This window comes from Convolutriloba macropyga, chromosome 2 (genome assembly GCF_964194025.1).
Source record: "Convolutriloba macropyga chromosome 2, txConMacr16.3, whole genome shotgun sequence".
In the NCBI taxonomy this organism is placed as follows: Eukaryota; Metazoa; Xenacoelomorpha; order Acoela; family Convolutidae; genus Convolutriloba; species Convolutriloba macropyga.
This window is the reverse complement of record NC_134469.1, coordinates 26423130-26435629: the sequence shown is the minus strand read 5'-3', so window position 1 is coordinate 26435629 and position 12500 is coordinate 26423130. Positions and strand designations below refer to the sequence as shown.

The following is a 12500-nucleotide window of genomic DNA, read 5'->3' as shown; positions in this document are numbered from 1 at the left end:
TGTAGATGATAAGTGTTGTTTGTTGTTTCATTAGTCCAAAAACCAATCTTACAGCTGTTGTATAATAAATTCGTTTATTTGAGCTACTGAATTAGTGCGAATCAACTAATCAAACAATTTTTTGAGTTTTGACTAAAACCTCTGACAACAGTTCAAATTGGGACTTTCATATGCGGATTGAATTGGAGCAAAGTAAGTTGCATCCTTATCGTTTGTTCACTTTTAAGGTTTATAAACGATTCTAAGACAGCACATTCAGTTTCAAAATTGAACACAATTCATAAAGAAGACACCTTTTTTGCAATAAGTGCACATGAAAAATTGCTCAAAGTAGAGAGTTTTCATTAGTCACTGGGACCGACGCCATGGAGACGAGGTAGAATCTAAATTTTTGGTTTGGACAGCTTAAAACTGTCAACTTTATGTATATTTCATACCGCCTATTACGTTGAACGAACTGATTATAAATGAATTGTCTGTTAAAAAAGACAAAGACTTTGTCATCCTCTTGTTAGGAGATCAGAGGTTCTCCTTTCTCCTTTTTCTCAAGTTATTTAAATTTTCAATGCCAAAATAAACTAAAATACAAGTTTCACGTTAGCAAAAAACACAGTATTTTACTGCTCAATTAAGACCGAGACATTCCGGAATTATATAAAAATAAAATTCAAGTCTTCCGCTCGAGATTTCTGCTGTGTTTCAGTTTTATCTGAAGTCTGTTATTTTTGTTGTACGTGTCAACTCTCAACCTTTGAATGGTTGAACTTTACTATGTCCACATAACTCAAAAACGATTTTTTTTCATAGCAAAACTGACGACAGGGGCTGGTGGTTAAATATGAGGATTATCTCTAGAATACTCCAAATACATGTCATGTTTTCGGTGTAGAGTTGACGTTATAATCTAATTTACGATGAAACGCACTCCGTGTTATTATTGTTAGTAATAAAATATGTTTACATATAGCGACTCAACTTTGCGTTCCATGCGACTATAAATTTACTCCTTTAATAAAATAAAACTTGATGAAATGAATTGTGCTCGGCCTTCAAACCCATCGACTATATATTCTCGTCACCAACAAAAAGCAAAATGCAATTACTGCCAAGGTTGAGGTGCCATATGGAAGTGACCTCTGATCAGACCGTGCCAGACAAAAGTAACCTCTGATTAGACCAATCCAGACCAAAGTATCCTGTGATCAGACTAAAATGCGCTCGAAACACCGTATGCGCTCTAAGTGCGCTCGAAACTGTCTCTGATCAAACCATTCCAGACGGAAAGGACCTCTGATGAGACCGAAATCAGACTATTGTCCAGACGATTGTGCGACTATGGCCCAGACCAAACCCACACCATCGTCCACACGATTGTGCGCTCAAAATCACTTCTGATCAGACTATTGTGCGCTCAAAAGTCAGTACTGATCAGACTATTGTGCGCTAAAAATCACCTCACCTCGCGAATTTTGTTATATTACATTCAAATCATAAAAATTCATGTTTGCGTTATTTATTTCATCTTAAGAAAAGACCATTTTAGATGAATTATTGCTAGAAAAAAAAACTACCTGCTGAGAAAAAATTTATTTAATATACATTAGTTCATATTTCGAACTGCATGGATGAATTTAGACAGCTTTACATATAAAAGGTCGTATTCTACATTTAAACAAAATTTCCTTGTAAGGGGACTGACATGTTCTATCAGCTGGATCCTTTTGGTTCTGATCAAAGACATCAGATTCTAGATGTGTTTGTGATTAGAATGGTGCTGCAGAGTGAACATCGCTCGGTAAAATAAAACAAAAAATCAAAAAAATTCCGCTCGAAATGGTCTCTGATCAGACTAATGTGCGCTTGAATCCGCCTCTGATCAGACCATTCTCATCCTGAAGTGACCTCTGATCATGCCATCCCCAGACCGAAGGGACCTCTTATCATACTATCCCCAGACCGAAGTGACCTCTGATCATACTATCCTCAGGCCGAAGTGACCTGTGATCATATCATTGTGCGCTCGATCCAAATCCCAGACACTTTAATTTTGGTCTGGGAACACACCGTGAGCGTTTGACTTGGTCTGATCAGATGTCATTTCCGAATGGCACCTCAACCTGGGAGGTTTTAGATGGAAATTGAAACTGCTAGCATAGTTGACTGTTGTTCTCGATGACATATTTAGAACTCATGTTATGCAAATCATTGTTCGGATGAGCATGAAATACACAGCTCCGTTGTCAATTCTTATGATCATCGGTCGATATGAAGGTCTTTGGTATATAATATTTAAAGAGTTATGCCAAATAGATATAGTATAAGTTAAACGAGACTGTTATAGTCCGTTTTGTAATTTTTTAGTGTAACGGAAATTTAATTCAGTTGCTAGAGCAAGCAGCTAATCCCAAATCTAGCTTATTTCAAGAAATTCAAGTCCACTATTACTATAGTTTTCCATGTCAACAAATAACTGCTTCAAGAACGCAAAAGCAACTTAAATTATTTTTCGGTGTCGCGATGTACAACCAGAACCCTCGAAACAACCTCCAATTTTCGAATCATTCAACAAATACGCGACAAAGTCGGAGAGCTCATAATAAAAACACCAAAGGTAATGAAATAAAAGAAGCCAGGAGGATGAAACTATGAACATAAGTGAGAACCAGAAATCCAGCCTAAAATCCAATCGCTCACTCGGTCTCAGTCACCCCACTGATAAGCCAAAATCTGATACAGATGGCTGAATGCCCATACGCACCAGTTAAGCTGGGTTCCATAGCATGGTTACTTCACTCAACATACTGAGGATCGATAGGCAGAAAACTCTTGAGCCCGAATCTCCGTACGGTGCTCTCTTATTCAGTGCTGTGTGAAGCCATATTCTTCCAGCAGCAGTGTGTCGGCAGTACAGTCACTTGATACTGCTGTTTGTGACATACTTGTACAGATCCATTTCAGCCATGTTTTTCATTTTTATATCTGTCTGTTAACAAAAACCAACGTCAGTGGACAAAATGAACAGTGACATGCTTTCCATTTAACGGAAATAGGGTGGTATAAACTTCAGGTTTGAGACTTTCCTTTCCTGGACTTTCCATGGATTATTTACTTATATTGAGTTTGTGGAGCTATCTGATTGAACGGCTTTATCTTCTTAACGCATTTTGTAAATATTTTTCATCTTCAAAATGTACACAGCTCAAGTATTCTAGCATAATACGCCTTTTACAAGCACGCACGTTCGATTTTAAACCTGTTTTCAAACGCAGCTCATATGCACAGATAAGTCTTATTTGTATTTGTGCATCGCTTTAGCACACAAGTTGGTGCGTTTCATTCAACACACGCGTGAAAATTTAGCCTGGCTCGCGTTTTTGAAACAAAACACAGATTTTTTACAATATTGGTGCACCCGTGCGTGTTTTTACCTGATGTTTCACTGATAAAGCATTCAAACAAAACAAACAAATAGAAGCTTGAGTATATAAGCAAACAGATAGAAAAAAAGAAGTAATGGCTAGCCTTGGTACGAACTGTCTGAAGTATGCAGTGTTCGCTGGGTCTTCGAAAGATGCAAAACTGGACGAGAAAGTGATGAAATACGTGGTCAGGGTCATCAGAGATACCAGACACGAGACTGTCATATTTGGTAAGATTTTAATTGAAGAAAGATAATAATTTTTATAACAGAAAGAATAATTTTTGAAATTGAAAAAAAAACAACAGAATTCACAAGTGACGAGTAAAACTGTGACTCAATTCCGGCCAAGGTTGGCCATATAAAAAGACAAATTAAAGCGAGGTGGTGGGTGAATTAGAAAAATCCCTTCAAAGCAGAGTTCCCTGCCATAATTACATGGTCGAGGCCACCAATAATCTCGACACAAAGTTTTTTCGAAACAAATTTGGTCGACCCAAATTATTTTGATAGCCAATATCGGTCGAAACGATTTTCTCAAAAGCCAAACCACAGTGTTTGCACACCACCATCAGTCGACCAGAGAGTTGGTAGATTGGCAAAAATCAAACTTTTGCCCAGAAAATGTACAAGAATTGGTTATGTGATTGCTAAACGATCTAATTTTCCCCACAGAGAGAGTGTATGAAGCTTATTATAAAACTTATGTAACTTTCACCCGACAGAGTAACTTTTGCCTGGATTCTTAATTAAACAAAATCTTGGACAATTTAAGCCAATTATTTCAAGAATAAAAGTTTTTCAAATCAAAACCATGTTTTAGTGGCGAACTTTTGACAACTGCACTCAAAGATGAAAACAAAAGCTTTGGTTACATTATACGCAAAAACGAATGTTAAACAATAGTTAACGAGGCGGCGGTCAGGCAAGCCGATAGCCAAGCAAGCCGAATTTTGATAATGAGGTCAAGGAAGGTGAAAAATTTTGGGTTACCCGTATTTTAAGTTGCCCCTTCGCCGCGATAACCGGACGGCGGTTTCCGGGTTGCAGCGCATGAGAGGCCCTAAAATCTTTTCGTGTGTTGACCCATAGCAAATACGGGTCGACTCATAACAAATGTCTTTTCGTTAATCTTGTTGTAACAAACTAATACGGTTGACCCAAAGTCTTATCAGGGGCCTTTTTTACCAAACAGTAAAACAGTATGGTTGACACCCGACCTTTATCGGTCCACACATATATTAAACGCACCAAAGTCTGGACATAGGGTTCTTTGAACGCACGATAGTCTGGACATTAACGCACAGCTTAACAATTTTGTGGCGCACGAATTTTCGTTTGGAACGCACGAAAGTCTGGACGTAGGCATTTTTTAATGCACGAAAGTCTGGACATGGGGATTTTTGAACTCACGTTTGATTGCACGAAAAATTTTGAACGCACGAAAGTCTGGACATAGGCACGTTTGGTCTGGCACTTCAACCTGGGATGGTCAACTCAGACAATTAAAGTCGACATAAAGTCTCTTTATACCCAATATCTGTCAATTACGGTCTTTTCATACCCGATACCTTAGTTGAGATGTCGACTTTATGAAAAGACTTATAAAGTCGACCGGGGGTATTTCCCTACCTTAAATACACGGTCGATCTCCTAGTAAGGGTCGACTTGAAGTCTTTTCATAAGTCGACCAACGGTCTTTTCATACCCGATATCAGTCGGTCACCATCTTTTCATAAGTCAAGCTCTCGAGCTAGTATTGTCAAGCTCTCTCTAATTTAGTTGTCCTATAATACGACAAAAATTTGATCGGAATTAAAATCGGAAACCAAAATCGCGAGCGCTTTGGCAATTTAATCATTTTATGAACTATGAATTTTTTAGAAAGGCTACTTATGTTTTTGGTAGACATTTTTTTCGCAATCCGTTTAACTCGGTAGCGGTAAGTCGAAAAACAATTTTGAGTTATAAATATTTCAGATACCTCTTAGAGAAGGAACCGTAGTGGTTTCAAAATATCCATAATCCAGCGATCGGTCAATTTTTTATGTCGCTATTTGAATAAATCAACTGAAAGCAGATTTTTGTTGAATCACATTTGTTATGTTAAATCCTATTTAATTGCAGGTCCAGATAGTATGGATATCCCGTTTGTGAAGAAACCTGTACACTATTACAGCGACAGATCTCAGGCACCAGAGTGGTTACGAGATGCCGAGAAGAAACTTGAGACTTGTGATGGATTCATCTACCTCTGTCCAGAGGTCAACAGGTCAATACCCGCCAATCTTAGTAACATGATTGATCATTTCGGATCTAATGTATACCAAGCGAAGCCAGCAGCCATTATCACTTATTCCGACACTGGTTAGTCAATAAAATGCGAATTTTCGCTACTCTCACACGTCGTCAATGATAAACAAGTTTTGTAATGATGCTGAAAGATCTAGATTTAAATAAGGAGGATCGGTAATGTGCGTTTGCACGTAAAGTTCCAACTGAAGACATAAAAACAGTTCATAGAGAAGTTAAAATTTGGTAAGAGTTGGACAATAAGAACATAAGGAGAAAAAAGGGAAACGCTGCTCAACCTCTGCAAGTTTTGTAAGAGTTGGGTTGTGAAAACTTTTTTAAAAGTTGGAGAAACAAAAGTTAGAAACTGGTAACACAGATAGTGGCAACTGACAAACTTGACGTATATTCGAACAAAAGATTACAAAATACGGGCGAAATTTTTTTTTATTATCTGTTTTCTTCAGTCATAGCTTGGTAGCTTTGAACCGATATGACTGCTTTTTCCGTAACACTAAAACAGCTGTGAGGGAATATCAAGAATAGTAACCGAAGATTTTAATGATCATAACAAGTTGACGCCTATTTGCTGTTTTTTTCCAGTAACTTGTTATAAACACTACCATGTCTCGCTTGTTCCTCAAACGGTTCAAATTTGTTTACACTCATTGGTTTCATTTTTGAAAAATCTTGCCCTCATTATTTTTTTTCACTTTTTCTCCAAATGAAATTTAAAAAAATGATTTGTATTGTTAAATGTTGAGTGGTATATGTGGTATCGCTTTCGAAGATATAGCAGCGTATTTTTTTTTAATTTGATACTATCAGTTTTGAAAACGATTCTGGTATCGGCGAAATTTTATACTTTTCTCTTTTCTGATGCTGAAAAAGGAACCAGTGCATTAACTGATCTTGGAGTGTTCACAGAAGTTCTGTAACGCTACGCCTAATACTATCATTCAGAGCACCAACATCAACAATTCTAAACTATCAGCTTAAAAATTCAACAAGGTTGAAGAACTTTTGGAGAACTTGACCTGATTAGTAACAAATTGCGTCTAATGGCATTTACGCTTTTGATTGCTTGAATTTTAACAGAAACCGAAAATCTGTATTCGGAACCCTGGCGCGATTCGAAAGCAAACACGCTTGCATTAATTTCCCAGCATTACCCAGGTTCAAACCGTGACTTATGAGAAGACCATGCGCGACCAAAAAGTAGTATAAAAAGACCATGCTCCACTCAAACAGTGCATGAAAAAGCTGGACCTAATCGTTTAACTAGATTTTGGCTCAACCAAAATATTTGATATTCAACTTTAGCTCAACCCAAATATGAGGCTCGACCCTAGCTCGACCTTAAATTTTTACGCTAGACCCAAAAAATTGACATTCGCCCTGAAAATTGGCCAAGGCTTACAACGTAGTCCACGGGTTCGACCGTTCAACTTTTTCAAAGTTTCTGATATTTTATCAAAAAGCGAACTGTGCTGTTATAAATATACTTTCATTAAAACGAATTTTAGAATCAAGTTAACTAATTTATAACTCACTAAACTCATTGCCGATGAAAAGTCGATTGTTAGAGCTTTGTTAACTAATTGAATACAGTCGAACAAATTTGGAATATAGGTTACTCACCAAAACTAATTTATCTTAAGAATTCAATATTTCTTAAGATTTTTTAAAGCAAAATTGCACCTGTTTTTCGCGAGTGAACTGTCTGTTGCAACGTTAGTTTTGTGTTGCTGCGGTAGATGTTACACATCTACAAAAAAAAGAAATATCTAAAAGTTAACAAATATTATTCCCACAAAAATGCAATCCTCGACTCTTAAAAAGACCATGCTCCCTCTATTAAAAAGTCATTCTCGGCCCTGATTCGTTATGAAAAGTCCTTATCTGGACCCATGAAATGACTTTAGCTCGACTTTAACTAGGATCTGGACCGTGTTCTCATAGTCAACATTGAACTCCCTACTAGAATCCGAAGAGGACTACTTTTGAGGATGAAAAGTTGAGTCAGACAAGAAATTGGAAAACCGAAAAAATACCACAGGACTAATATAATTGCTACAAACTTTGTTTGAGAGCAATTAATGACACATTGGTAAGTAAATTACGATGTCCCTAGACGTGTCACTGCACATAGCAACGCAATAATAAAATCTCAAGACTGCCGGGATTCCCTTGCTCTGAATCAAATATGGTTTATCGAGCTTTCACAATTTGTGCTATAAACATTCACTTACTTTCAGCCGACCCAACTGGTGGTATACTAGTATCACAGCTACTCAGCATCAAACTCATGTCTCTAGGGGCTCATATTCTACCCTTATTTGTTCACATACCCCCTCATAATGTACCCCAAGTCCCTCAAACCACCCTAGATCAAAACGGGGCTGAAGCCGCCACCCCTTCCCCCAGTCCAAACGGGGAGGCGCAACCACAAAATGTTGCAACTCATGAATCTACCAAAAACCGAACACCACCACCAAGTACTACAAAGCTACAGATGGGTCGTCTAATAGAGCAGTTTGATTGGCTGGCGAAAGCTCTCGCTTTTCGTAAAGAAGGCAACCCGTTTCCATCTAAACCAACATCAATGCTTAGTGTTCATTTTGAGTAACATATGTTCATATTAACATCATTTTCATCATTCTATGTTTTAGATATCTTATTCTATAGTGATTTTAACATGCCTAAGCGAAACCGGAAACAAGTCTTGATAGCAAGATCTCTCAAAGTGGGGAAATATTTAGCAATGTAATGTGTAACATACAAGGTCTTGAAAGATACTGAGCAAGATTGAAAATAACGTCCGATCTCGACTTGGACTTAAATGGCATGTTGTATTATATTGTTCCTCGATGAGATAGTTATTATTTCTTAGATATAGTTGACCTCAGAACCCGCACACATTTACATGACCTTTTGTCCTCCATGGGAGCGATTGTGGTTGAGAACATGCATCTTCCCCTAATCTCGAGAAGCCACACTAAACTGGACAGTGAAGGTCAACTGACGGACGAGGGCATGAGCTCCCAGATAGACAAGAAGATAACAACATACCTGTCACAAATGGACTGGTACGCGATTGCAATTAAGAACCACAAAGAACTCTATGAGCCCATTCCGATCTAAGTGATGTATTTCCTGTATATAAATGACACCCGCATCATTTCCAATTTCAGATTGATTTGATTTTGAAGATTATTTAATAAACGGATTATTTAAAACAATTCCAAATCAATATTTTTATTCAAAGCGACCCTAAATATTGGTAAAGGATTGAAGCCAGCCTCTTAATTCGATATCGGTGAGTTTCAAACTTACAACGGGAATAGTCCCTCATTGCTACCCAGGCGGATGATTCATTGAACATACGACCCTGTAACATAACCTATAATTCATGGAAAGCCCGATAAAAGCCGTATTCTGTCTAACATTCACTCCCAATTTCAGTTTCAAAAACCTAATCAAAGCATAACTGGAGGTAGTCGATCTGATGCAAGTTTACTAAAGTTCTGAACATTCATTTTTTTATTAATCATATTGTCACTGTGCAAATGGAACCGGAAACCTCAATTATATTTTCACTGTTTTCACGGTCTATTTTCACTGTTTTACCAAGAGTTTTCCGTTACTTAATTTTTAGGAAATTTGGGGGTTTTCAGTTTACAATGACCTTTGCAATGGCAAAAACCTTTTGCACCTTTTTCAAAATATTTAACTGGATTCAAAGTAATCAAATTGAGGCTCTCAAAAAGTAAGCTACAGCCTAGAAAAACCTCATTTCCACCGAATTTCAACATGGATTACAATCGTTGGGGAAAATTTGCTGCCTAATATTATTGGTTGACAATAGAACAATTATACTTACTGGTTTACACTATTAAACCATAGATTGTACTGAATTAAGCTATAATAAAACATCAAAATTGGCATTTTATTTGCCTTGGCTTTGAGCCAAAATTCCACACAATTTTAATTAATATCTATAGGCAGAGCGCTTGCTACTAATTGAATGATTTCATTGAATGTGAATACGAAACACGATTTTGGATACCCTCTTGAGCAAACCATCATTTTCACCAATTTCCGCTTCATTTCTCGCACATCTCATAGAATTTACCTAAAAGTCACAAATATTTTGCCGAAAGTCCACTGGTATAGTAAACAAAACGGACTTAATTTAATCGAAGTGTCCAGCATTCTTTAAAAGAATATTCAAATATTCGTTGGAGGTAATTAATTGGAAAAATTTAGCAGCCTAATGTTATTGCATTCCGGTTCAAATTGGTGTCGATATTTGCCAACGGAAATTTGTCTTTATGAAAAACAAAAAATTTTCAGGTATGTTTTATACTGAATTACTGAATGTACTGAATTACGCTATAATAAAAACACCATGAAAGGTATTATACTCTGCGTTGCTTTTTACTTAATAGTCCAGACTTAAGCGAAATTTTAATTAAAATCTATTGGCAGGTGCGCTGGCTCGTACTTGAATTGTTCCATTGAATGTGAAAAGAAAACAGGATTCTAGATAACTGCTCAATCAAATGCTAATTTTTACCAATTTCCGCTTCTTTTCTCGCATATCTCACGGAGTTTCGTTACAAATTGTCACCAAAAATTTTGCCGAAGGTCAAGGGTTATCCCAATACAAAGTGGACCTAATTTAATCGCCATCAAAGTGTCCAGCAAACTTTGAAGGAAGATTCAAAATATTCAAACTAAGGCTCTCAAAATGTAAGCTACAGTTAGGAAAAAACCAATTTCCGATTTCCGACAAAATTTCAACATGGATTACATTTGTTGGGGAAATTTAGCAGCCTTATATTACTGGGTTTTGATTCTAATTGGTGCTGACATTCGCCGATGGAACTGTTACTCTATGAAAAAAACCTAAGAAATTCTTCATGCTGAATAAGTGAATGTACGCTGAAATAAAAATCATAAATGGTATCATACTTTGCATTACCTCTACCTCAAAATTCCACACTTTATCGGAAATTTAATTAACATCTATTGGCAGGGGCCTGAGTCATAATTGAAAGATTCAATTGAATAAAAAACCGCAACAGCATTTTTGATACCTGCTCAGCCAACAGTAATTGTTCTCCGGTTTGAAATTTTTCTGTCATAAAATTTCCCTGAAAGTCACAAAAATTTTGCCGAAAATCCACGGGTATAAGAAAACAAAGCGGACCAAATCATATCCCATTCAGGTAACATTATCCACGTTTATCCGAAAACAAAGCGGACGTAAATTAATCAGAATCGCTGGCATACTTTAAAGGAAGATTCAAGCTATTCAAACTGAGGCTCGCAAAATGTAAGCTACAGCTAAGAAAACTCCCTTTCCACTGAATTTTAACATGGATTACACTCAATGGCGAAAAATCGCGGCAAAAAGATAATGCGTTTTGGTTCAAATTGGTGCCAATACTTGCCGGCAGAAAATTGCCTTTGTGAAAAGCCAAAAAAACCTCAGAGATATTTAAAACTGAATAACTCATTGTAGTGAACTAAGCTATGATATAACATAAAAATTGGTTTTCTGCTTTGTATTACCTTTTCCTCAAGATTCCACACTTCTGTTATTTCTCAAATGTGTCCAAATTTCATTACGATTCTTGACCTCAATCTGAAAAAAAACGGTGGCACTGAATCAGTAAAAGAAAAACAATTCGAAGGTTGTTATTTTTCCCAACATCTGCTCAACCAGTACTTTCTCTGGGGAAAAAAGCTGCAAAAAATTATTATCAAAAGCTACATTTGTGATGTTTTAAAAGTAGTGGGTAGTATAGAGTTTATGAACACAAACAATTTCGCTCAAAAATAGTCTATTTAGTAGAATAAAACCACCACTTTGAAAAAGCAATGGTGAACATGATAGAAATCAAATATAGACCTTCAAAATAGAATTGTTTGAAATCGGAACCTATACAAAAAAATGTTTCTCTGAGACACAAAACTCAATTGAAATCAGACTTATGTGCACCTTCTTTCATTTATGGTAAGTTTCACCTTCTTTCATTTATGGTAAGGGTAAGAGCAGCTGGAGGGGTAAGAACGTTACAGCTACTACCCTCGCCCATTACAAATGAAAAAGTAAATGATCGAAAAAAATGAAAATCGTTTATAACTAGAAAATAATTATCATCTTGGTAAAAAGTGTCATCATCTAAATAATAACCTACATATCATTCACGTCCCAAAATAAACCGGGTACACAATAAAAAATACAAAAAATAGCTCTCATAATACCAGAACGCCTAATATCTGAATGATAACTTCAATACTTTTTCCAAATGACAAACACAACGAAATCAAAAAATTTATCAAAGAATATCATTTACATCGAACAACCATCATTTTTTCTAATAATTAAAATTAAAGAATGACTGAATGTCTTTATTATGATAACTATCGATGAAGCTCACTCAGGATATTTTCTGTTAGCGCCTCCCTCCACCTCCCCCCGCTTAGTTTGGCACCCCTAATTTATACATGTTTAAATATACTGTTAGAGCTAATTAAGTTTATACATAGATATACAAAAAAATATGCATTTATTATGATCTAGCACAGCTATAGTTTGAAAGTATTTTAGGTATTTCAAGCAAAACGGATAAAAATTTCTCTTTTACATCATTTTTTTGTTATCGGTTACAACAAGGGCTCCATTTTTAAAATTTATAAGGAAATTTTTCTGAAATTGACGTCCATCTGCCTACACACTCTTGTTTCAATGAAATGCAACCATCTCTTTTACAATTCG

At 36.4% G+C, this 12500-nt stretch overlaps 2 protein-coding genes across 4 annotated transcripts in view; one reads left to right on the top strand and one right to left on the bottom strand.

Moving 5' to 3' along the window:
* The window catches only part of LOC142358564 (uncharacterized), a 319087-nt gene that overhangs the window by 44052 nt on the left and 262535 nt on the right, over positions 1 to 12500 (bottom strand). The gene's annotated exons all lie outside the window — the stretch shown is intronic.
* Positions 3288 to 8963, top strand: LOC142335216 (2-hydroxy-1,4-benzoquinone reductase-like). 2 transcript variants are annotated; one of them, XM_075383608.1, is made up of 3 exons: positions 3288 to 3649; positions 5546 to 5785; positions 7969 to 8455. In XM_075383608.1, the coding sequence occupies exons 1-3, from the start codon at positions 3514 to 3516 to the stop codon at positions 8337 to 8339; spliced, it is 747 nt and encodes a 248-aa protein (XP_075239723.1). In that variant the 5' UTR covers positions 3288 to 3513; the 3' UTR covers positions 8340 to 8455. The 2 variants fall into 2 exon arrangements, with proteins under 2 accessions (XP_075239723.1, XP_075239724.1); XM_075383609.1 differs by lacking the exon at positions 7969 to 8455 and adding an exon at positions 8604 to 8963 and having other exon boundaries at positions 3299 to 3649.